This window comes from Ammodytes marinus (assembly GCF_949987685.1).
Source record: "Ammodytes marinus genome assembly, chromosome: 17".
Lineage (NCBI taxonomy): Eukaryota > Metazoa > Chordata > Actinopteri > Uranoscopiformes > Ammodytidae > Ammodytes > Ammodytes marinus.
In genome coordinates this window covers 397,385-417,007 of record NC_137221.1, presented here as the reverse complement: position 1 = coordinate 417,007, position 19,623 = coordinate 397,385, and the positions used below count along the sequence as shown (strand labels likewise).

Below are 19,623 nucleotides of genomic sequence, written 5' to 3'. Positions count from 1 at the left end.
GCTTGTGTGTCTGTTTGTGTGACTGGCATTGCCATGGTAGCGCGTCGCGGTAAGGGCACCGGCGACTCAACTGCCGTCAGCGGTGTGTCGAAACTTCAAGGCCGGGGGAAGAGCTCTGTAACCCGGCCGGTAGAATCATCTCTCTCCGCTGTGAGTACCAGGGTTTTCCCTAACGACCACTGCGCCACTGCATCATTTGATTTTTTAGATTAATTACAGGGTTACGGGGCAGTTTGACACAAGCTAATGGCAGTTTTACGTACATTTCAGTTAAATATTTACAAGGGAATTACATTTAGCCTATTTTTTTGATGCGGAATGAATATAAAATCACTAAACAATGCGATTTATATGCATTTAAATAAAGAAAATAGGCCTACAGACCATTAGAATTATATTTTTAGAACGTTTTAAAAAAATACATTACAAGTAACATTGTTGTCATATTAACGTCTGTTTAATGTAGTATTGATAGGCCTACATGATTGCGTTATTTTCAATTATTTCAATTATTGACTAATTGTATTAATCAGTTGTATTTTACATGTCCTTGTGAAGTAGTGGCGTGGCTGTTGTTTTGTACTGTGTTCTATCAATGTATTTACTTTTAAATGTGGTGACTTTTAGCCTAGCATTAAGAAGTAAGCTAGTGGTTGAATTTGTTGTATTTGTATTGAAATAGCACTAGGCCTAATTAACAGTGGTAGTGTTGATACATTAGCCTAAACACATTGGCTGTATCACAAGAGAGGTAACAAATTAAACAGAGGCATCGCTAATAAGGTTTTTTATATATATATATTTTTTATTTCTTTAACCTTTATTTATACTAGAGAGATCAACTGAGGGGCGACAGAAAATCCATTTTCGGGTTACAGCAGCAACAGAATAGTGCAAAAAAAATATTAATAACAAAAGCATCGACATGGATGCAAATTATATTAATAATAACCTCTGTAAACGAACAAAAAGACAGTAAAACACTGCTAGACAGTTCAACATAACTTAATAACGTTACAATAACCAGCGTGAACTGAGTATTGGACATGGATGGAAGGATGGAAAAGGAATAGAAATACACAAGTGTGAAATTAAGATGTGTAAGAAGATAAGGAGGGGGGAGGGGGGCAGTGAAAAATAATATATATAACATTTTTAAAATATATATTTTTTTTTTAATAAAATGAGTGCCTTAGTGAATGTGGGTAGATATGGATTTTATTATGGTCAATAAAAGTCTGAGATAATGAATGACTTGATATCGGAATGAAGTGGATAAATAAAAAACTAATACATTGTCCTATATATTGTTATATGGATTTTTTTCAGTCCAATATCAATAGCGGTATTTTTTAAAATATCATGTTAAAGGTGCTACGAAGAACTTTAAAATATTTCTGAAACACTCTAATTTTTCCCAACATAGCTTCTCTACATGTAATTCTTAGTTTTTGAATAATTCTATCATCATCATAAATCCAAACTAAATTATTTTGGAACCAAAATTTGTAAGACTACAATATGTTTGTAAACCAAACTGTGGGCCCTGCTGCTGTAAACAACAACAACAACAGTGAAACAGTAACTTTTCAGGAAGCTTTCTAACTTCAAACAGTGTTCCAGGGATCACATTTTCCCTGTGAGGAAAGTTTGTTTATTCAGTTATGAGAATAAACCTTAGAAAATGTTTCACTTCACTACAAGTTGAGACTTTGACACTCCTAACTTTTTTTTCTCATGTATCTTATATGTTGTTTTGTATTGTATCTTGTACAGCACTTTGGTCGTCTGATGTTGTTTTTAAATGTGCTATAGAAATAATTTTGACCGGGGGGCGCCCTTAGCTCAGTTGGTAGGGCGTCCCCCCCATGGGCCTCGGCCAGCAGCGGACCCGGGTTCGATTCCAGCCCGCGGTCGTTCTCTGCATGTCACTCCCCTCTCTGCCCCATTTCATCTCTGTCTCTACACTGTCAATAAAGCATAAAAATGCAAAAAAAAAAAAAATATCTTTAGAAATAATTTTGACTTTGACGTCTCCGAGTTACGCAGTGTACCTTTAATAACTAACTTTTTAACCAACATTGTTCCAGGGGACTGACGATGAAGACTACATACAGAGTCTCATTGATTCTCAAACATTTGACGATGAAAACGGGACACGCAAAATCAGGTCAGAGAGAGAGAGGTTGTGTGTGTGTGTGTGTGTGAGAGAGAGAGAGAGAGGTTGTGTGTGTGTGTGTGTGTGTGTGTGTGTGTGTGTGTGTGTGTGTGTGTGTGTGTGTGTGTGTGTGTGTGTGTGTGTGTGTGTGTGTGTGTGTGTGTGTGTGTGTGTGTGTGTGTGTGTGTGTGTGTGTGTGTGTGTGTGTGTTTGAGAAACAGAAGGACAGGACACAGGTGGAAGAGGGAGATGAGAAATAGCAGAATGTGATTTTCTCTCCCGTCAGAAATCCCCTTCACTGCTGGATCCACTGGACAGTTAAAGGTGCAGTCAGTGATTCTGGAGAACGCTTGTTGTCAAAATCCCTTTTCTGTCAAAATCAGTGAATATCTCCTCATGATCCGCTACCTGTCTGTACTGTGTGTGTGCTGGGAAAAAATCTGGTGTTAAAGGCTCTGGCAACCCACAGACATAAATATATGACATTAATGTTGGGTTTCTCTATAAGCTGTTTACAGTCATCCAATTAAAAATTTATTTTCATAAATATTATAACATTTAGTCTAAAAAACAGCTTTTTTGCTGTCTAGAACATTTTGCAGGGTGGTGTGGGCGTGGCCAACAACGTTCTGTAAGGGAACGTTCTCTCACTCACGGTGCTGAGCAGGTTTAGCCCAGTTCAGACAAAAGATTCACCACACAACGAGATGCAAACTAGAAAATGCTGCACATGCTCACAACGAGCCTGACTGGCAGTTCACACTGCTGCACGGGCTGCGACGGTAGCTGGTTTCCCTAGCAACGCTGAATGCTTTGGCACAGCTGAGAGCGCAAGCTCAACATCACTTGCAGAAAGTAACTTATTATTATTAGGCCTATATAGGTTTGCAATTAGTTGTAGGATATTTTTTCCCACTACAACCGCAACCTGTTTAATTGAAACAGGTGTCAGTGTCACAATGAAAATATATAATAATATATCTGTCTCATATTTATTGTTATATCTTATTAGTTTATTTCCCATTTAACTTGCAAAAAAATCTGCTATCTATTTTAGACATACATTTTTAAATGTTTTTGAGGATAGGAGTGGGAATAAGAGAGAGAGAGAGAGAGAGAGAGAGAAAACGGAGTCGGATTATGTTTCTCATCACGTGAGCTGATGCGATATGCGGTTTGAATTAAGAGCACAAGGAGTACAATATAAAAAAAGACAATCAAATGAGTTCAAACCAGCCGGCCAGTTGGATCCTAAGCATGCAGGCTAACGTTGTGTAGACCCGCTGTTGAAGTAGCCTACGCTACAGGCAGCCACAGAAACATATTCTCAGAAGGGAGTGCTGACAAAAAAAAACTCTGCCTGCACTTCAATAAAAACTCGCTACATTGATAAAAAAAAATGCATCACCAATGCAGTATTGTTACATGCAGCAGTGACACATGACGTATTGGGCCGATTATAAAACGGGGTTTCCCCATGGGTTTCCCCCTGGGAATATGTCGTAAAAAGTCGTGTCGTTTTATATTCGGGGTCTAATATTCAGCGTCCAGTTATGGACTGACCGTTACCAGAGCGATCATCAGCTGGGCTTGTGTCCAACTTGTGTTTATTTATTTATTTTCGGGTGGAGCACGAGCTGCGCACTCAGATGCGGCCGGACAGAGGTGTGTGCGCTTGGATAGAGAACGAAGTGACGAGAGGAAAAAGAGGCACGGGAAATGGCCAAAGATCTCCACATCCCCAGCACTGAATTCAAAGCCTTGACTTTTTTTTTTGTTGCGAGTCGACGTGTCAGAGGCATGAATCGGCGCAGCGATCGACAGTGGATTTTCTGCGCAATTTGGAGACGTGTCTCTCAGGTCTCGGGACACAATCGGATCGTGAAAGCCTGTCCCCTCTACAACATTAACGTTCAGGAATCCCCGGTGATCATTTAGTCTTAAACCACATAGTTTTTCTGCACGGCGGCTCGGCGAGGTGTCACTGTGAACGTTACCATCACAGTGTTTCACCGGGGTGCGCGCTGCTTCGCTCAGACGAGCCTGTGAGTGTAGGCTCAGGCGCAAAGAGACAGTCTGTATCTCTTGCGCGGCTCCAGAGATATTGTATATATTTGTTTTTAGAGCGTGTGACGTCCCAAGATAGAGACGTAAGCCAACGTTCGAATCAGAAATTTTCAAATGGCCGTCCCAATGCATTTTAGAACAGAGATCCTTCGCGTGACATCACAAGATATAGCTCGCTCTAAGCCAAGGCAACATTCGAATCAGGATTTTTCAAATGCTCGACCAACTGACATGACAGTAGCTTAGCGCGGGGCTAACAGATATTCCTAAGACCTTTCATATACATATTAGCACTGATTTTACCACCCAAATAACATAGTTACAAGGATTTAGTGGATTTGGGTTGCCAGGGCCTTTAATATACAGCCTAGGCTCTGTAAACTGGTACGTAAACAAAAAGGGGCCCCACTGTAGCAAGCATCATGCCCGTTTACAGAGCCTAGGCTGTGTATTAACAACACCAGATGTTTTTTTTTTGTCAGCGCACACACAGTACAGACAGGTAGTGGATCATGAGGAGATATTCACTGATTTTGACAACAAGCGTTCTCCAGAATCACAGACTGCACCTTTAACACTGTGTATATGAACCAGTATCACAAATAGCAATCTATCTCAGTGGGCTTTAAAATCTGTATAACAATCTCATACTGACTATTTTTCTCTGTTTTCTTTAATAGGAAATCCCGACGGATTCAAAACAGGACAGGTAAGGACAGTGAGACTTTGAGCGACCATTATGGGGCATTTTCCTTAACATACTAAATACAGTCTTAAGCCACGTACTGTGTGTGTGTGTACGCTGAGACACAATCCAGTGTTAATAAACAGCCTAGGCTCTGTAAACGTGCAGGTTGCTAGCTACAGTGGGGCCCCGTTGTTTACATGCCAGTTTACAGAGCCCAGTCTGTGTACTATTAACACCAGGTTTTTTTTCAGCGCGCGCACACAGTACGGACAGGTGACGGATCGTGAGGAGATATTCACTGATTTTTGATCAAACTAATTATTTTGACAGCATTTAAAGGTGCTACGAGGAACTTTTGAATATTTCTGAAACAGTCAAATTTTTCCATCTGATGATCATAAATGACATGTAACAGCAAACGAGACCATCAGTGCAAAGAATGCTATTTTTTTTTATATAGTTTTTCTTAATGCCTTTGTTATGGGTATATACGCTCATCCAGGAACAACAGCTGGCGTAATAAAAACACTACCGCTTTTGTTCAAAGGGGGGCGCTAGAATTAACACAAGCTGACTGTTCCTCGGAGCAACTTTAAGTGTCATGTGCATGTTATTTCAGGGGCTAAGGCGTCTGGTTCGAAGAGTTTGAGACGCAGCATGCGGCCTCACAAGCAGACCAACTTGTTTAACGGCCTCCGAACCAAGTACGTCACCGCAGTCAACACACACACACACACACAACCTTATCCCAGGGTCCCCGTGGATCCTTAAAAAGTCTTAAAAAGCATTTTACGACATCTATTGCAGCATGTCCGTCCTGGGAGAGGGATCCCTTACTCTGTCAACTCTCCCTGAGATTTCTCAATTTTTTAATCCCGATAAAGGGTTTTTCACTGGGAGTTTTTTCTCAGCCGAGCTAAGGGTGTAAGGGCAGAGGGTGTCATACTGTATGGAATGTAAAGCCCACTGAGGCAAATGTCTATTTGGGATATTGGGCTATACAGATGAAACTGATTTGATTTGATTTGATTTGATTGAATTCATTAATCGAAAAATAAAGCCTTAATTTTAATTAAAAAATAAATTTAATTAAAATGTCTTAAATCCATCTCTCAAACGTCTTAAAAATGTTCCCCCTGATAAGTAGGATTTTGTGATTGTAGTTAGAGTCAAATCTAAAAATAATCTGTAACATTATTTTTTTTTTTTTCATAATTTAGGAACCATGTAGTATCCCCTACTAAGTCTTAACGGTGTGGATGGGAAGTACATTTTTTCTTTATCATTCATTTATTTTATTATTATTTTAATTTTTTTCATGTGCAGCGCGTCCGGCTCGCCCTTCAAGACCATGGACCTGAAGCAGAAGAGAAGACTGAGTCACAACAGAGACGGAGTGAGTGATGGAAAGATGGATGGATAGAGAGAGAGAGAGAGAGAGAGAGGGAGGGATGGATGGATGGATGGATGGATGGATGGATGGATGGATGGATGGATGGATGGATGGATGGATGGATGGATGGATGGATGGATGGATGGATGGATGGATGGATGGATGGATGGATGGATGGATGGATGGATGGATGGATGGATGGATGGATGGATAGATAGATAGATAGATAGATAGATAGATAGATAGATAGATAGATAGATAGATAGATAGATAGATAGATAGATAGATAGATAGATAGATAGATAGATAGATAGATAGATAGATAGATAGATAGATAGATAGATAGATAGATAGATAGATAGATAGATAGATAGATAGATAGATAGATAGATAGATAGATAGATAGATAGATAGATAGATAGATTGATAGATATAATCCAGAGTAACTCTCTAAAGTCAGGGGTGAACTAATGTTACTGTTATGTGCAAATTGTAGTTTATCAGTTTGTTGACGTCCAAACTCATTTGTGGAATTTTACGTTGTTTTGTCAAAGTACAGCTGATGAATAAAGTGAGGGTGCATGTGTGTGTGTGTGTGTGGGTGGGTGTGTGTGAGAAAGAGAGAGAGTGTGCGTGTGTGCTTGCGTGCGTGCATGCTTGTGAGAGTCTGTTTGTGTGTGTGCGTGTGTGCTTGCGTGCGTGCATGCTTGTGAGAGTCTGTGTGTGTGTGTGTGTGTGTGTGTGTGTGTGTGTCTCTGTGTGTGGGTGCTGCCTCTGTTATCAGGGTGTCATAAAGGCGGTGCACTCTGCTGCATTGGGGAGTGTAATCTCTATCAGCCGTAAACACATGACCTTAAACCCTGCACAGCACCAGCCCTTGTTTACAAGCTCAAGGTTTTTCTATTTGTCAAACGTGGGTTGAAACGGGGTCAAAAGATACAGCAAAATGGACCTGAAAATGAGTCTGTTCTTCCCAGCATTTCAATAGTACAACAGTGAAAGAAAAAATTAAAATAAATATTTATTTATAAGGAACAATTAAGGTATAAGTACAAATAGTTTTTGTCTCATGAAGTTTGAAAAGCTGAAGTCCTTAACCATTCCAATGTTCGCAGTTCATTATTTATTTATTTGTTTTTTATTGATTTAAAAAAAACGTTAATTTGCAAAGAATAATTTACAGTTATAGACAGTTAGTTATTTTTGCATATTCCTAGTTGTTTATTGATATTTTAACCTGTTAGGCAGAGGCTGAGAGAAACTGAATTTAGTAAAACGTTGACATTCTGTGACGTGGGTTGACTTCACTTATTATAAAGAATAGATACTCTGAAATTGACATTGAGATAATTATGGTTTTATTTCCAAGCCTTAAGCGTTAAGTTTATCTTCTATGTTCTTAAGCGTTGAGTTATATCTTTGTATTTTTGTTGCTGTTAAACTTGTGGACGCTGTTTTTACTGTTTTGGTGAATCTGCAGAAGATCTACTCCAAAGCCCAGAGGAGCAAAACACCGATTCCAACACGCAGAGGCAGCGACGAGGACAACGGTCAGGAGAATGAATCATTGAATGACTTGTGTACTTGTAGCTTATTTTCTTAATCATTTTGTCTTAGTTATTTATTTCACTTTTTTTCTGTATTCCTTGTCTGTTTATGTGAGGGAGGGGGCAGGAGAGAGGGGAGGGGAAGGGGAGGGGAGGGGAGAGGGGAAGGGGAGAGTGGGAAGGGGAGAGAGGGGAAGGGGAGGGGGAGGGGGAGTGGGGAGTGGGGAGGGGAGAGGGGGGAGGAGAAGGGAAGAGGGGGGAGGGGGGAGAGGAGGGAGGGGGGAGAGGGGGTTGGGTATGTATTGTATGTGTTTACTTATTCAGTTTTTTTTGTCCATATGTAAAAAACTATAAAACCACTAAAAAAAAATAATATATATTTTTTTAATCATATAATATAATATAATATAATATAATATAATATAATATAATATAATATAATATAATATAATATAATATAATATAATATAATATAATATAATATAATATAATATAATATAATATAATATCAAAGGCCCTGGCAACCCACATTCACTACATCCTTCTAACTATGTTATTTAGGGGGAAAACGGAATATACAGCCCCGGAAAAAATTAAGAGACCAGTCTGGATTTTTCTTAAATCTTCATCTCTACATTACTTCATTGAAATGCTCTTAATGACAATATTTTTATTGTGAATTTGGTAGAAATGTTGTCAGTAGTTTGTATTATAAAATCAAAATGTTCATTTTAGGCAAAAATATGCCTCTAAAGAGTAAAACAAGAGACACTGAAACATTTGGAGTGGTCTCTTATTTTTATCCCGAGCTGTATATATTTTTTGAGGGGCCTCTAATAACTGTGTTGGTATAATAGCACCTAAGCTAACCTACTGTGAGGAGAACATGAGATCTTAAAGCTGCAATAATCAAGCAGAGTATTTAATCAAACAATAGAGGCTTCATATTTCTCATTTCACTAATAAGCATTTGAGGAATCTAACATTTCCGTCAGGAGACATACAATATGCAATATTTCTAATTACACTAACCCAACCTGTTGTGTGTAGACGCGGATGAGGAGGAGGACGGCTGCAGCGTCACTTCAAACCAAAGCTTTGAGGCCAAGCTGAGTCGAGCGTCAGCACTCTACCCCGGCCCCAGCAGCGGTATGTACCCCCACCCCCCCCCTCCATAGAGGCTCCGTCCTCTTCACAGCAGACCCGGGTTAGAATCCAGTTCTCTGCATGACATTCTCACATTTAATCTCTGTCTCTACAAAACTGTCTAATAAAGCAAAAAAAAAACACCAAAAATTAATCTTAAATAATTGTTTTCTTTTGAATAACAAGGTATCAAGATGAATATAATGACAATATGATAATGAGACAAAATGATTTGGATAATAATAATCATTGTTTGTATATTTGTTGTGTTTCTGTTTTTAGATCCGACAGGTGGAACCTTCAGGATCAGCGCCTCGGGACCAAACCGCAGACCAGGTTTCAGGTCAGACACACACACACATACGCTCGGCTCAGGCACGCACGCGCTCACTCACTCCCTCCCTCCCTCCCTCCCTCCCTCCCTCCCTCACTCCCTCCCTCCCTCCCTCCCTCACTCACTCACTCCCTCCCTCCCTCCCTCCCTCCCTCCCTCACTCACTCACTCACTCCCTCACTCGCTCGCTCACTCCCTCACTCACTCACTCACTCACTCGCTCGCTCACTCCCTCCCTCACTCACTCACTCACTCGCTCACTCACTCCCTCACTCACTCACTCACTCGCTCACTCGCTCACTCACTCCCTCACTCACTCAAGTTTTCGAGTAATTGTTCCGACTTGAGCGCATATGAAAAGAGTTATAGGCACATTCATCAATCCAAATGAAAGATATTGTCATTTTAAGTTTGATAAACTTTAACATAAATCCAGTGTAGATGAGGCTGTGGGCTGTGCTCTGGTTCTTATGACACAACAAGTATTTTGAACCAATCACAGCAGTTCTGAACATTTATTTTAATTACATTTTTTTTTAAAGCTTATTGAGAAACCCAACGTTGATATTCTCATATTAATTTTTACAATTTATGACCAGGATAGCAGGGGCACGCATACAAGAACAAACACACACACACACACACACACACTCACACTCACTCACACACATGCATGTACACACACGCACGCACGTACACACACACACACACACACACACTCACACTCACTCTCACACACACACACACACACACACACACACACACACACACACACACACACACACACACACACTCACTCTCTCTCTCTCTCTCTCTCTCTCTCTCTCTCTCTCTCTCTCTCTCTCTCTCTCACTCACTCACTCACTCACTCACTCACTCACTCACTCACTCACTCACTCACTCACTCACTCACTCACTCACTCACTCACTCACTCACTCACTCACTCACTCACTCACTCACTCACTCACTCACTCACTCACTCACTCACTCACTCACTCACTCACTCACTCACTCACTCACTCACACTCACACACACACACACACACACACACACACACACACACATTCATTTATTTCCATCCCTCCTCCAGGGTGAAGAGCGCCTGGGCCAGTCAGTCTGACGACGACAACGACTCGGACGACGAAACACAAAACGGCCGAAAAGCTTCTGGAAGGTCAGTGGTGAATATATAGAAATAGCATTCTTCTTTGCACTGATGGTCTCGTTTGCTGTTACATGTCATTTATGATCATCAGAGGAAAAATTAGACTGTTTCAGAAATATTAAGAAGTTCCTCTTAGCACCTTTAACGATGTGTTTGTTGCCAACAGCCACCGGCCGTTTAGTTTCCGCAACGACAAGATGAACGCAGGAGCCGGACTGGCAGACATCGACCCCATGGCCATCGACCAGACTGTGAGTTTACACATGATACACATCAGCCTAGGCTCTGTAATCCTACTGTGAGTTTACACATGATACACATCAGCCTAGGCTCTGTAATCCTACTGTGAGTTTACACATGATACACATCAGCCTAGGCTCTGTAATCCTACTGTGAGTTTACACATGATACACATCAGCCTAGGCTCTGTAATCCTACTGTGAGTTTACACATGATACACATCAGCCTAGGCTCTGTAATCCTACTGTGAGTTTACACATGATACACATCAGCCTAGGCTCTGTAATCCTACTGTGAGTTTACACATGATACACATCAGCCTAGGCTCTGTAATCCTACTGTGAGTTTACACATGATACACATCAGCCTAGGCTCTGTAATCCTACTGTGAGTTTACACATGATACACATCAGCCTAGGCTCTGTAATCCTACTGTGAGTTTACACATGATACACATCAGCCTAGGCTCTGTGAACTGCTATGTGAACCATGTAATCGTTAAAGGGTTTTTCACTGGGAGTTTTTTCTCAGCCGAGCTAAGGATGTAGATAGATAGATAGATAGATAGATAGATAGATAGATAGATAGATAGATAGATAGATAGATAGATAGATAGACAGACAGATAAGGGCAGAGGGTGTCATACTGTGTGGAACGTGAAGCCCAATGAGGCAAATGTCTATTATGTGATATTGCGCTATACAAATAAAACAGATTTGATTTGATTTTGAAATGAATGTAATGTACATGTTGCCGTCCCTGTCCCCAGGTTGGGTTTGACAGTGTGGGCGGTCTGTCCGGTCACATCTCCTCTCTCAAGGAGATGGTGGTTTTCCCGCTTCTCTACCGAGAAGTCTTTGATAACTTCAAGATCACTCCGCCAAGGTCAGACACACACACACACACACACACACACACACACACACACACACACACACACACACACACACACACACACACATTGATACATGTTTTCACAAAAGCAGTGCATCGGTAGATTGTTGTGACAATACTGTATTTGTTATTTCTGTAAAAAAAAAAAAAAAATGCATGATGAACCCAAGCATGAAAATATATTTTTTAAACTTTTACTACTACTTACTTACTTACTTGTAACTGGTAAATGGTAAATGGACTTATATAGCGCTTTATCTCCGTTTATCACAGACCCAAAGCGCTTTACATTGTTTTTGTACACATTCACCCAGTCACACACACATTCATACACCGATAGCAGCAGCTACCATGCAGGGTAGGCTTAGCACTAGGGTGCTAAGCTAACTAAGCTAACTATCGGGAGCAATTCGGGGTTCAGTGTCTTGCCCAGGGACACTTCGACATGTGGCGGGGAGACGGGGGATCGAACCTCCGACCCTGCACACCAGAGGCGACCTCCCTACGGCAGTGTACTTATTTACCTGTATTAACGGTTACTAACGGTTACTAACGTTCAAACAGAGGCTGTCTGTTCTACGGCCCCCCCGGGACGGGCAAGACGCTGGTTGCTAGGGCGCTGGCTAACGAGTGTAGCCACGGCAACAGGAAGGTGTCGTTCTTCATGAGGAAAGGAGCCGACGTGCTGAGCAAGTGGGTCGGAGAGTCAGAGAGACAGCTGAGGCTGCTGTTTGAACAGGTGAGAGACAGACAGACAGGCAGACAGACAGGCAGACAGACAGACAGACAGACAGACAGACAGGCAGGCAGACAGACAGACAGACAGACAGACAAGTGGGTCAGAGAGACAGCTGAGACTGCTGTTTGAACAGGTGAGAGACAGACAGACAGGCAGACAGACAGACAGACAGACAGACAGACAGACAGACAGCTGAGACTGCTGTTTGAACAGGTGAGAGACAGGCAGACAGACAGACAGACAGACAGACAGGCAGGCAGACAGACAGACAGACAGACAGACAGACAGACAGACAGACAGACAGTGTGTGTGTGTGTGTGAGAGTGACTGACTGACTGACTGACTGAGTGTTTTAATCCACTAACCTGCTGTGTCTCTCAGGCGTATCAGATGCGTCCCTCCATCATCTTCTTTGATGAGATCGACGGTTTGGCTCCGGTCAGATCCAGCAGACAGGACCAGATACACAGGTTAGAACACACACACACACACACACACACACACACACACACACACACACACACACACACACACACACACACACACACACACGTACTGAATGCAGGAGTGAAACTATATATATACTGTGTTTGTATAGCACCTTTCATACTAGAAATTCAGCTTCAATCACTTTTTCTCAAAATCAATGAATATCTCCACACGATCCGCTACCTGTCAACAGTACTGTGTGTGCGCTGATCACAAAACCTGGTGTTAAAACACAGCCTATTATACCTTGAATTTCACTCTTATAAAGCTCTATTTACTCTGAGAAAGACAGCTTGTTCTGGGCAAACGAGAGTATAAGGGTAGAGTGTTGTATTTCCTTGGTTGTGTCGCTCAGCTCCATCGTGTCAACCAAATTTACTGAGGGACCTATAGCCTATAAAAAACCCTATATATAAAATATCACTTCACATCCAACATACACACACACATAGAACACATTAAAATACATTACTCAATAAAATACTGTACTAAAATAGGTGCAAGCTATCATGCCAATGCTTTGGAAGCCTGGATGTGAACCTATAGCCCGTCATAGGGTTGGTTAAGGCTATAATGATGCTATTTTCTGTTAAATCCAATCGACACATGAAATTGAACATTAACTTTGGTAACAGTGCCTGACATGTAGGTACATTAGAGGACACAGATAACTGGCTAGCACTGTGCCACCTAGGAACACGGAGCAACAACCTCATGACATCATTATATGCCACTCTGGATAGTACTGGAAGGAGAAGCAGCTTTTAGTTTTTATGCACCAACACCAACAATCTGGAACAAACTCCCAGAAAACTTGAGGTCTGCTGCAACTCTCAGTTCTTTTAAATCGAGTCTGAAGACTTTTTTGTTTCCATTTTAACCTGCAATTTTTATTTTATTCGCTTCTTTTATTCGCTTTTAAATGTTTTATAATGTGTTTTATGTATTCTAATCTTGCCCCTGTAAAGCACTTTGAGTGGCCTTGTGTCTGAATTGTGCTATAGAAATAAACTTGCCTTGCCTTGCCTTGCCTTGCCTTACTGCTGAGAGTATGAAAGCTGTGTGTGTGTGTGTGTGCCTCTCAGCTCCATCGTGTCCACCCTGCTTGCCCTAATGTCCTGCATGTATAGTACTGCTGAGAGTATAAAGCTGTGTGTGTGTGTGTGTGTGTGTGTGTGTGTGCCTCTCAGCTCCATCGTGTCCACCCTGCTTGCCCTGATGGACGGGCTGGATAGCCGCGGGGAGGTCGTGGTGATCGGAGCCACTAACCGCCTGGACTCCATCGACCCGGCGCTGAGACGGCCCGGACGCTTTGACCGCGAGTTCCTGTTCGGCCTGCCAGACAGAGAGGTGAACGTATACCACCATCCACACACACACACACACACACACACACAGAGCCAGACAGAGAGGTGAACGTATACCACCATCCACACACACACACACACACACACACACAGAGCCAGACAGAGAGGTGAACGTATAGCAGCATCCACACACACACAGAGCCAGACAGAGAGGTGAACGTATACCACCATCCACACACACAGAGCCAGACAGAGAGGTGAATGTATACCACCATCCACACACACAGAGCCAGACAGAGAGGTGAATGTATACCACCATCCACACACACACAGAGCCAGACAGAGAGGTGAATGTATACCACCATCCACACACACAGAGCCAGACAGAGAGGTGAATGTATACCACCATCCACACACACACAGAGCCAGACAGAGAGGTGAATGTATACCACCATCCACACACACACACACACACACACACACACACACACACACACAGACAGAGCCAGACAGAGAGGTGAATGTATACCACCATCCACACACACACACAGACAGACAGAGAGGTGAATGTATACCACCATCCACACACACACACACACACACACACACACACAGAGCCAGACAGAGAGGTGAATGTATACCACCATCCACACACACACACACACACACACACACACACAGAGCCAGACAGAGAGGTGAATGTATACCACCATCCACACACACACACGCGCACACACACACAGAGCCAGACAGAGAGGTGAATGTATACCACCATCCAAACACACACAGAGCCAGACAGAGAGGTGAATGTATACCACCATCCACACACACACACAGAGCCAGACAGAGAGGTGAATGTATACCACCATCCACACACACACACAGAGCCAGACAGAGAGGTGAATGTATACCACCATCCACACACACAGAGCCAGACAGAGAGGTGAATGTAGTACCACACACACACACACACACAGAGCCAGACAGAGAGGTGAATGTATACCACCATCCACACACACACACAGAGCCAGACAGAGAGGTGAATGTATACCACCATCCACACACACACACAGAGCCAGACAGAGAGGTGAATGTATACCACCATCCACACACACACACAGAGCCAGACAGAGAGGTGAATGTATACCACCATCCACACACACACAGAGCCAGACAGAGAGGTGAATGTATACCACCATCCACACACACACAGAGCCAGACAGAGAGGTGAATGTATACCACCATCCACACACACACAGAGCCAGACAGAGAGGTGAATGTATACCACCATCCACACACACACACAGAGCCAGACAGAGAGGTGAGAAGCATGATGCCGTACACACATTACACGCACGCACACACACACACACGCACACACACACACATACACATACACACACACACACATACACATACACACACACACACATACACACACACACACACACACACACACACACACACACACACACACACACACACACACACACACACACACACATACACACAGAGCCAGACAGAGAGGTGAATGTATAGCACCACACACACACACACAGAGCCAGACAGAGAGGTGAGAAGCATGACGCCGTACACACATTACACGCACACACACGCACGCACGCACACAAAGACAGACAGAGAGGTGAAAAGCATGATGCCGTACACACACACACACACACACACACACACACACACACACACACACACACACACACACACACAGACAGACATAGAGGTGAAAGAATGATGCCGTACACACACACACACACACACACACACACACACACACACACACACGCACACACACGCACACACACACACACACACATGCACACACACACATGCACACACACACATGCACACACAGACAGACAGAGAGGTGAAAGCATGATGCCGTACACACATTACACTATGCATTACCTCATCATACCAGTATACACCGCCATGATTCTACAGTAGCTCAGAACGGACAAACTTAACGGCCTTACACGTTTTTATATATAGTGAGCGGCCCAGTGCCACTCTGAATCTGCCAACCAATCGCATAACGTTTGGTCGTGACATATGTCATGCGCCGGCTTCTGAGCCACTCCCTCTGTTCGGTGATTGGACCGCCAAAAATCTGAGAATAACCCGCGAATATACCGCAGACCCAGACTGACTACTGAAGGGAAATGACAATTGAGCGGGAGTAGGGAAGCGGGCGGTGCCGGGCTAGTTTAGATCCACACAGAGGCAACATTTGATCTGACCGTCTCTCTGTGTTTGTTCTTCAGGCTCGTAAAGACATCCTGGAGATACACACCACTCACTGGAGACCTCCTCCCTCTGGAGACTTCCTGGAGGAGCTCGCAGAGAAATGTGTCGGTGAGAAAGACAAGACACATTCATTCAATTCATACTCTGATGGGTGGACAGATAGATGGACAGAGAGACAGACAGATAGATAGATAGATAGATAGATAGATGGACAGACAGATAGATAGATAGATGGACAGATAGATGGACAGAGAGACAGACAGATAGATAGATAGATAGATAGATAGATAGATAGACAGACAGACAGACAGACAGACAGACAGACAGACAGACAGACAGACAGACAGACAGACAGACAGACAGACAGACAGACAGACAGATAGATAGATAGATAGATAGATAGATAGATAGATAGATAGATAGATAGATAGATAGATAGATAGATAGATAGATAGATAGATAGATAGATAGATAGATAGATAGATAGATAGATAGATAGATAGATAGATAGATAGATAGATAGATAGATGGACAGATAGATAGATGGACAGATAGATAGATAGATAGATAGATGGACAGATAGATAGATGGACAGATGGACAGATAGACAGATAGATGGACACAGACAGACAGACAGACAGACAGACAGACAGATAGATAGATAGACAGACAGACAGACAGACAGACAGACAGACAGACAGACAGACAGACAGACAGATAGATGTGTTGACTCTCTACCACTGTAGGTTACTGTGGGGCAGACATTCGTGCGGTGTGCACGGAGGCGGCCCTGTGCGCCCTGCGGCGGCGCTACCCTCAGATCTACGGCTCGTCCCGGAAGCTGCTGCTGGACGTCGGCTCCATCGCCGTCGGCTCCTGTGACTTTGTGTCGGCCATGAGGAAGATGACGCCGGCCGCCCACCGCTCTGCAGCCACGCCGGCCAAGCCCCTGTCCCCCGTGGTGCTGCCTCTCCTGGGCCACGCGCTCGGCCTCACCCTGGAGGCGCTGCACAGGCTGTTCCCACACGCAGAGCAGGGCCTCAAGAGGAAGAGGGAGCCAGCAGGTAGGGGGGAGAGAAATATTTAAATGTTTCTTTTTATTATTAATTTATTTTTATTTTATAATAATATTATATATATATATATTATTATATATTATATATTATATATTATATTTAATATTTAAATTTTTATTTTTATTATTTTTATTATTTTTTTATTTTTATTTTTATTTTTATTTTTATTTTTATTTTTATTTTTATTTTTATTTTTATTTTTTTATTTTTTTATTATTATTATTATTATTATTATTATTATTATTATTATTATTATTTTTTTTTTTTTTTTTTTTTTTTTTATACTTTTTGTTGGCGTGAAGTGTGAAACATTACTAAAGGAGCATATGTCATAGCTACTGTGTTACTCACCATCCTCACACAAATGATATACTGTAGATAGATCTGAAAGGTGCAAGGAGAGGACCACGAAATATTTTACATTTGAGCTTGAAATTCAAATTCAAAATAGAAATTCTTAAGAAAAAAAAAAAATTTAATTACTTTTTTGTTGGTGTTTTTGACCTTTTATTGGTAGAAAAGTAAACAGTTTTTATTTATTTTTGAACATTTTATATTTGTGTTTTTCCTCTGGTCAGACCTGGTGTCCGGTCTCCTTGACGACAGTGTGTTGTGTGGAGACGACGCCTCAAACAGCTCGAGCATCTCGGCTCCTGCAACCGCCAAGGGAAAGAAGTTCCTGCACACGGCCAGGTCACACACACACACACACACACACACACACACACACACACACACACACACACACACACACACACACGGCCAGGTCACACACACACACACACACACACACACGGCCAGGTCACACACACACACACACACACACACACACACAGCCAGGTCACACACACACACACACACACACACAGCCAGGTCACACACACACACACACACACACGGCCAGGTCACACACACACACACACACACACACACGGCCAGGTCACACACACACACACACACACACACACACACAGCCAGGTCACACACACACACACACACACACACAGCCAGGTCACACACACACACACACACGGCCAGGTCACACACTCATTTCATTTCATTTTCCTTTATTTAACCTCGAAAGATCAATTGAGGGGTGACCCTCTTTTACAATGACGTCGAGTTTGTACAGATACACAATATACAATGAGAATACATAACAAGTTTACACACACACACACACACACACACACACACACACAGACAACAACAATTTAAAACATTCAGATCAATTGAATGAGAGACATAATAGCCTAATTAAAACAGTTACAAGTGTAGAGGGGCTGATTCAAAATAATAATTTTAAATTGGTTAACAGTTATGAGTGTATTTATTTTAATTGTATGTTGTAGGCTGTTCCAGGAGTCAGGGGCACTATGGCTAAAAGCGGTTTTACCAAGCTCAGACCGGGCATAGGGGACATATAACATGAGCATGTCAGTTGAGCGGGTTTGATAAAGCCCATCTGAAATAAGCAGCATTTCTGTCAAATATAGTGGTAGCTTTCCAGTCAGAGCTTTATATATAAAAATATGCCAATGTGCATCACGTCTCTCCTTAAGGGAGGACCACCCAACCTTTTCATATAAAACACAATGGTGTGTATCATAAGCATCTCCTGTAATGAATCTCAAAGCAGAGTGAAATACAGAGTCTAGGAGTTTAAGGCATGAACGAGATGCATGCCGATAAACCACATCACCGTAATCAAGGACAGACATAAAAACTGCCTCAATAATCCTTTTCCTACTGAACAACGGGAAGGTGGCTTTATTCCTATAAAAATAGCCAATCTTTTGTCGGAGACGACAGACAAGATTTTTTATGTGAAATGTAAAAGAGAGTTTTTCATCTATCCAGATGCCAAGATATTTATATTCAGTGACTCTTTCAATATGAGATCCATTATTTGTGTGAATAATAAGATCATTAAAATGTGTAATTCTTGCTCTGGAAAAGCACATATATTTTGTTTTTTCTATATTAAGGACAAGCCTGAGATCCACTAGACAGTTCTGCAGGGTGTTAAAAGAGCTCTGTAGGTTCTGAACAGATTGTTGCACTGAATCAGAAATGCAATACAGTACAGTGTCGTCCGCATACAAATGGGCATGAC

General features: G+C 42.3%; 1 protein-coding gene across 1 annotated transcript in view; it reads left to right on the top strand.

Moving 5' to 3' along the window:
* Positions 1 to 33: 33 nt before the first annotated feature.
* The window catches only part of LOC307264006 (ATPase family AAA domain-containing protein 2-like), a gene marked incomplete at both ends in the record, with an annotated part of 40,636 nt that continues 21,046 nt past the window's right edge, over positions 34 to 19,623 (top strand). The window contains 17 exons of the mRNA XM_080045330.1: positions 34 to 117; positions 2,091 to 2,170; positions 4,906 to 4,934; positions 5,533 to 5,617; positions 6,240 to 6,309; positions 7,787 to 7,856; positions 8,904 to 9,002; positions 9,282 to 9,342; positions 10,426 to 10,509; positions 10,667 to 10,751; positions 11,510 to 11,625; positions 12,199 to 12,373; positions 12,755 to 12,843; positions 14,053 to 14,212; positions 16,449 to 16,539; positions 17,178 to 17,495; positions 18,086 to 18,195. Of these exons, the coding sequence (XP_079901456.1) occupies positions 34 to 117; positions 2,091 to 2,170; positions 4,906 to 4,934; positions 5,533 to 5,617; positions 6,240 to 6,309; positions 7,787 to 7,856; positions 8,904 to 9,002; positions 9,282 to 9,342; positions 10,426 to 10,509; positions 10,667 to 10,751; positions 11,510 to 11,625; positions 12,199 to 12,373; positions 12,755 to 12,843; positions 14,053 to 14,212; positions 16,449 to 16,539; positions 17,178 to 17,495; positions 18,086 to 18,195 (1,806 nt within the window). The remainder of the gene's footprint in view (positions 118 to 2,090; positions 2,171 to 4,905; positions 4,935 to 5,532; positions 5,618 to 6,239; positions 6,310 to 7,786; positions 7,857 to 8,903; positions 9,003 to 9,281; positions 9,343 to 10,425; positions 10,510 to 10,666; positions 10,752 to 11,509; positions 11,626 to 12,198; positions 12,374 to 12,754; positions 12,844 to 14,052; positions 14,213 to 16,448; positions 16,540 to 17,177; positions 17,496 to 18,085; positions 18,196 to 19,623) is intronic.